The sequence below is a fragment of the Microtus ochrogaster genome, chromosome 5, assembly GCF_000317375.1.
Source record: "Microtus ochrogaster isolate Prairie Vole_2 chromosome 5, MicOch1.0, whole genome shotgun sequence".
Taxonomy (NCBI): Eukaryota; Metazoa; Chordata; class Mammalia; order Rodentia; family Cricetidae; genus Microtus; species Microtus ochrogaster.
In genome coordinates, this window is record NC_022012.1 from 73,899,630 (window position 1) to 73,906,940 (window position 7,311).

The 7,311-nt window shown below is 40.9% G+C and overlaps 1 protein-coding gene across 3 annotated transcripts in view; it reads left to right on the top strand.

Annotated features, from left to right (window-relative positions):
• Nucleotides 1-7,311, top strand: part of Znf609 (zinc finger protein 609) — a 155,286-nt gene that overhangs the window by 105,429 nt on the left and 42,546 nt on the right. For all 3 annotated transcript variants that reach the window (XM_005347754.3, XM_013346576.2, XM_026778904.1), the window contains exon 3: nt 4,970-5,195. In XM_005347754.3, the coding sequence (XP_005347811.1) occupies nt 4,970-5,195 (226 nt within the window). The remainder of the gene's footprint in view (nt 1-4,969; nt 5,196-7,311) is intronic.

A 7,311-nucleotide genomic window follows, 5' to 3' on the forward strand; every position in this document is an offset into this window, starting at 1 on the left:
AGGCTCCAAAGCCACAGAGAAACCCTGTCTCGAAAAACCAAAAAAAAAAAACAAAACAAAACAAAAAACAAAAAAAAAATAATGCTATAAATTTGTGGATGATCTAGTGGTGCAAATTTTTTCATATTGATAGAAACTGGCTCAAGTTAGTTTAAACTATCAAGATTTTGTACATTCTAAGAAATGATGAGCTTTACTTGGGCCAGCTTCGTCCTCAGGCAAGCTTTCTTTCTCCATAAGGTTTTTTATTATTTTTAAGTGTATAGGTGTTTTGCCTGTGTATGTATTTTTGCATCATGTGTGTGACTGGTTCCCGAGGAGGCTAGAAGAGGTCATCAGATACCCTGGAAATAGAGTTACAGATAGTTGTTAGTAGCCATGCGGTTTCTGGGAAGTGAACCTGAGCCCTCTGCAAGAGCAACCAGTGCTCTTTCCCTTTAGTCTAGGAGAGATTTCTTTATATGCCAGACAAATGACCTCAGAAAGCTAGAGATTTAATTAGTCTTTATATCTCAAGGTGCCAAAGGAAAAAAAGAATCTATTCCATATAGTTAGGGTAGATCTGGGCCTGTTCCTATAATAAAGTGTGGTCGTGGGAATGCACTTCCTACAAAAAAGAGAAACTTCTTACAAGAAGGGAAGGGAAGTCAAACCTGAGCCAGGCTTGTTTGTAAGACTTGTAATCCTACCACCAGGAAGATGGAGGCCTGATGATAATCCATTTAAGGTCAACTTGGGCTTCATGAGACCGTATCTAAAATAAAGAAAATTTAGGATCCTGCAAGATGGCTTACTGGATAAAGGCATTACTATCAAGCCTGACAATCTGGATTTAAACCCTGGATGATGGAAGGAGAGAATTGACTCCTGCAAGTTGGTCTCTGACCTCCATAAGCACATGCCTTCTTTCACACAAGAAACAAATGCAATTTTTTAAAAAAAATTGAAGAAGGGGAAAGAAAAAAAAACCCTAAAGTTAAACCCGAACCACTGTAAACACTGCAGATGCTGTGATGGAGGAGGGTCATATTCTATTGGTTAATAAAGAAACTGCCTTGGCCTTTAATAGGACAGAAAATTAGGTAGGCGGAGTAAACAGAACAGAATGCTGAGTCAGTCAGTCAGTCGCCATGACTTTCCTCTCCGAGATGGATGCCCATTAGACTCGTCCTGGTAAGCCACACTCAAGTGGCAATACAGATATTAGAAATTGGTTACATCAATATGTAAGAGATAGCCAATAAGAGGTTATAACTAATGGGCCAGGCAGTGTTTAAGAGAATACAGTTTCCGTGTAATTATTTCTGGTAAAGCTAGCCGGGTGGCGGGACGCAGCCCGCCGCGCCTCATAACTACAAAGCTGTCCAAACACTGAATGTCTGAAAGAGTTCATAGTGCCACAAGAACACTAGAAAGATGTGCTTAACAAGATACTATTATTACTATTATTATTGGGTAATACTGGATAATTGCGTACACTGGTACTGTCTACAAAGCAGGTAATCATGATGATGATGAAGTACAGGTACCTTTGATGTTTTATTTTATATACTATATAATGTATATAATATACATTATGAAGCAAAGCATGCCCATAGTCCAACTTCTTGGAGTACTGCATAAAAGAAGGCACGGTGGCACCTCCCTTCAATCTCAACACTAAGAAGTAGAGACAGGAGAATCAGGAGTTCAAGGTCATCCTCGAACACACATTAATTTCAAGACTAGACTAGAATTCTCCAAAGGAAAAAAATCTTTGGAAGCTGGGTGTGGTGGCTTTTTTATGTCAGGTGGATTATGATAAATTTAAGGCCAACCTGGACTACACAGCAAAGGCTGTGACATCTGGACTGTAGGGAGACTTTATCTCATATGACCAAAGAATCAAATAAAAAGTTAATAATAATCATTAGCCAGGCAGGCTGATCTCTGTGGATTTGAGGCCATTCTGATCTACAAATTGAGTTCCAGGACTGCCAGTGCTGTTACATAGAGAAACCCTGTGCTGGGGATCTGAACTTGGGTCCTCATGTTTGCACCATACCCACTGAGCCATCTTCTCAGACCCTATGTAAGAAGTTTGCTGTTGTTTAATTGAGATAAGGTCTCCTTGTGAAGGCCTAACTGGCCTGGAACTTACACAGAGATCTGCCTGCCTCCACCTCTAGAATACTGAAATTAATTATAGGCATACATCATCATGCCGGGCTTGTATGGAGAGTTTAAAGGGTCTTTCAAGGACCTACCAAATCATAAGAAGAAATTACAAATTTGTTACTTTTCCAAGAGAGCAGAGCAGAAGACTCATCATACAACTTGCACTTCCATTTCATTTTATGAAAAAGAAAGTGTTGGAGTATGTGTGTGAATAGAAAGATATGAATAGCTGTTTTTGGCAGTTCTCAAGGGACCAGAATTAGTCAAAGAATCAATGTATGAACATTCAAGCATTGGTGGCACACGCCTTTAATTCCAGCATTTGGGAGGCAGAGGCAGGTAGATCTCTGTGAGTTCAAGGCCAGCCTGGTCTACAAGAGCTAGTTCCAGGACAGGCTCTGTAGCTACTGAGAAACCCTGTCTTGAAAAAAACAAAATAAATAAATAAATAAACAAAACCAATGTATGAACATTCTTTGAACTCTGAAATTATTGATCTGCAGTACTGATAACTTTCTAAACCAAGAAATCAGAGCCCTACCCCCCCCCCAAAAAAAAAGGAAAGAAAGAAGGAAGAAAAAATGGAGGCAGTATCTAAACAGCTTTAAGACTGATTTTTTTTTCAAGTCTTATAAGCAGAGTGGTGATTGTGTACATCCCCAAACCAGAATTCATCACAGCTGTCTGGCAACTTGGATTATAAGCTGTGCATGGCTCTCTCTGAAGGTCTCTCTTCAGAGACCATATTCAACATTCATGTTAGTCTCATCTCTTAATTAGGATTTTCCACCAGATTTAAGTCAGCTGAAAGTCTTTCATAAGGGAAAGAAACGAAATCCATAATTCATTTTCTAAACTTGCTAGGCATATGTTCAAAGGAAATCAGTTTATGTGTATGCTAAGTACTTTTTTATTGTTTTGTTTTTCAAGACAGGGTTTCTCTAAGTAGCCCTGGCTGTCCTAAAACTCACTCTGTAAACTAGATAGGTCTCTGCTTCCTGAGTGCTGGGATTAAAGGCATGTACCACCACTACCAGGCTGTGTATTAAGTACATTTTATGTGCAAAATACTGAGTTAGGATTTGGGCATTATAGACTCACCATTGGTAATTTGTCAACTCAATATGTATTAGTATTCAAACAGTAAGGAGGGCCTGGACAGATGGCTCAGTAGTTAAGAGTGCCTGCTGCTCTTGTAGAGGGCTAGAGTTACTTTCCCAGAACATGTTGAATAGCTTACAACTACCTATACCTCTAGCTCCAGGAGAATCTGATACCCTCTTCTGTCCCCCAAGAGCACCCACAAACAAACTCATACATATACTTAAAGTAAGGCAGGGATTTGGGATTTACTTAATAGTAAAGCTCATGGTTAGCAAGCACAAGACCCTGGGTTTGGTATGAATCTCTGAGGGTAAAATATTAAATAAAGTATGAGGCTAGAGAGATGCTGGGCAGTTAAGAGCACTCACTGCTCTTACAGGGTCTTGAGCTTGGTTTCCAGCAACCACATGGTGCTTCATGACCATCTATAACTCCAGTTCCAGGAGATCTGACCCTCTTCTAGCCTCTGTGGGCCACACACACAGTGTCTGTTCATACAAAGTAGATTATTAGTGTTCAACTGATTTGTGTGTCCATAATCACTTGTATCTTCACACTGTATGGCCTGGCTTCTGCATGATAACAGCACCTCTGTGTCCTACAGACATATTTGATGTTAGTATCTAGTATCCTAGTCAAAGATGCTATACTTGTTAACCAACTACTGCTACTTTGAGGTTCAGAAATCCCCATCAGATTGCTTCCAGCCCTCTTCTAACTTGTACTTTTTCTCTTAAAGTTATATCAAACCCTCTAGGATTATTAGGAATCATAGCATCCTTAAGTCTGGATTCTCTTCATCCCTAGTTTAGTATCATTGATTTTTAACCTGATAGGTTGTCCTGTCCAGTGCTAGTAGAAAGTATAATGGTGTCAGTAATATTTACCTCAGAAGCTGGGAAAATAGAAGTCTGTTTGTCATTTTGTTTTGTTTTTGGTTTTGTTTGTATAGTACAGTCTGGAACTCAGGATCTACCTGCCTCAGAGGTAGAGGCAAAGCAAATCTTTGTAGTTTGAGGTGATCCTGGTCTACATAGAGAGTTCCACGCCAACCAAGGCTACATAGGTGAGGCGGTAGGGGCAGTGGAGGCCACATGCAGGCAGGAGGACAAGACAGGAAGATAAGTGTGAATTCAAAGCCAGTCTGGTCTACAGAGTAAGACTCTGAAATAAAAGGAAATAAAGCCAGACATGATAACACATTTGTAAAATCTGTATTTGTGAGGTTGAGGCAGAAAGTTCAGAAGTTTGCTAGCAACATAGGGAGTTTGAAGCAACCTGAGTCACGTTGGACCCCTTTTCTTTTCTTTTTTTTTGGGGGGGGGTGTTATTCAAGACAGGGTTTCTCTGAAGCTTTGGAGCGTGTACTGGAACTAGCTTTTGTAGACCAGGCTGGCCTTGAACTCACAGAGATCCACCTGCCTCTGCGTCCAGTGCACCACCACCACCCTGCTTGGACCATTTTTCAAACACACAAAAGTAAGTAAATAAATGAGATGAAAATATAGCTTCTAGCCTAAGATGTTGTCATCTAAACCACAGATTTATAATGGTATCATGAGCTAAAACTTGAGAGGAAGAAATAAGTTTTGTATTCAGAGCTCCTGCACTCTGGTAACAAAAGATGTGGGACTAGGTTAAGTTAGAAAACAGTATGTCCTGTAATAATCTTCCTGTATCTCAGCTAGTACTTTCTCTTTTCTCACAGATGGAGTCCCCCGTCTCCACCCCAGCGGTGCTGCCACTGCATCTTTTAGTGCCAGTGGTCAATAATGACATCTCATCTCCCTGTGAGCAGATTATGGTCCGTACCCGATCGGTGGGAGTCAACACTTGTGATGTGGCTCTAGCTACAGAGCCTGAATGCTTAGGCCCCTGTGAACCTGGAACCAGTGTCAACCTTGAAGGCATCGTGTGGCAGGAAACCGAAGACGGTAAGTCCATCCCTTCTTAATTGTTTCTGCAAGGAAGCCAATAGAGGCTTACTGTTGAAAATATTGCCAAGCAAATAGAAACATTGCCAAACACTTATAAGAGTATTCAATGTCTGCATCCTCTTGGCAGTATCCACACAAAGGGTAGTAGCATACTTTTTAGCACACATTACCATTCCTAGAGATGATGTGTTTGTTGTAGTTCTGGCAGTTGCAAGTAGGCAAATGGTGTAGCCTTGTGTATTTCCTTAGCTCTAGTGTCAGCTTTTTATTTAGATTATTTCCCTTTTATAGTTGGCAAATAGTCATTGAATGTTTGCTATGTCATTTAAACTATGTACTTTCTATGCCCTCCCTTATGTTTTATATGGGGATTTAGATTACAGGTGGAGTTTTCAGTCAGACTTTAAGGAAAAAAAAACAGTGATAAAAAGGGGCAGTTGAGGATATCAAAGCAACAAACAAACTTGTTTGTTTTGTTTTTAAAATGTGTGTTGGTGTTTTGCTGCACGTACATGCAGGTGTAAGGTCCCCTGGAACTGGAGTTATAAACAGTTTTGAATTGCCAAGTGGTTGCTGGGAATTGAAACTGGGCCCTCAGAAGAACAGTCATTGCTCTTAACCACTGAGCCATCTCTCCAGTCTTCTCCTCCCTCCCTCACCTTCCTAAAGACAGGGTCTCATTATGTAGCCCTGGCTGACCTGGAACTCCCTGGACCAGCCTGGCCTGGAACACATAGTGGTGCACCTGCCTCTGCTGCTGGAACTAAAAGCATCCACCACCACAATTTTTCCCCCTTTTTCTTTTGAGACAGGGTTTCTCTGTGTAACAAGCCTGGCTGTTGTGGAACTCACTCTGTAAACCATACTGATCTCTAACTCAGAGAGATCCTCCTGCTTCTGCCTCCTGAATGCTGGGATTAAAGGTGTGTGCCGCCACCACCCAGCTGATCTTGATTTTTTTAAACATGATCTCATGTGGCCTATGCTGACCTCAAACTTGATATGTAGCAAATGATGACTTTTAATTCTTGATCTTCCTGCCTCAGGTTTGTAATAGTGGGATTGCAGAAGCACATCACCACATCTGACTCTCTTAAATTGACTTAATGTTGGCACCATGAATTTCAAGTTCTCTCCCCCTTTTTTTAATATCTGGAGGTAGAGCCAACTCCTTCCTCCCACTGACTGCCTCACTGCCCAGCAACCTACACACTTGATGTTTCTTTCCCTTAGTGTGTACAGACCCGCTCCCTCCTCTCCCCAGACAGGGTTTCTCTAGCTTTTGGACTTTGGAGCCTGTCCTGGAAATAGCTCTTTGCCCTTGAACTCACAGAGATCCGCCTGCCTCTGCCTCCTGAAGTGCTGGGATTAAAGGTGTGCACCACCACCGCCCAGCTAATGTGTGCAGTTTTTATAGGTCCAGTCAGTAGGGAACTGTTCATGTAGTCTTATTTGAGTCTTTCATTAAGCAGCTGCCTTGCTGTAAACTGCTGCTGCTGCCCAAGGCTGCCATGCACACTTCTCTTATGTTCCATTTGCCCTGGAGAACAGAAACTCTTCTGTTTTGGAATTTCTCGAACCTAAACAGAAAGGAATGGAAGTGCAAAGATACTTAACCAGTTAATTCAGATCCTTTGTAACGTTTAGTGGCACTTTGAGTGCAGTAGATTCTTTAATAAAGAATCAAGTTCTCATCAAAGCATCAGTGATTGGAGAATGTAGGTGTCAGTAGTCCCGTCATGTCTCCAAACCAGAACCCAGACTAGTCTTCACTCTGCACTTTGAGACCCATAGGAACACAGCTAATTATCTCTGTTATTACAGAACTAACTTGTTAGTCTGCATTTCGTTCTGGTCATTCTTCCAGCAGTCTGTTACCAATATTTTTGTTGTCATTCAGAATTATTGAAAGTTCTGTATGCAGTAAGTGCTAATGTATTTCAGATAAAAGATATAGAAAATGAAGCAAAAAAGATATACTCTGGATGTGTATTTACAGTATACATTCTGGAAATAACAAATTAGGTGTTTAATTTTTATTTATTTATTTTTTTTTTTTATTTTTCGAGACAGGGTTTCTCCGTAGCTTTTTGGTTCCTGTCCTGGAACTAGC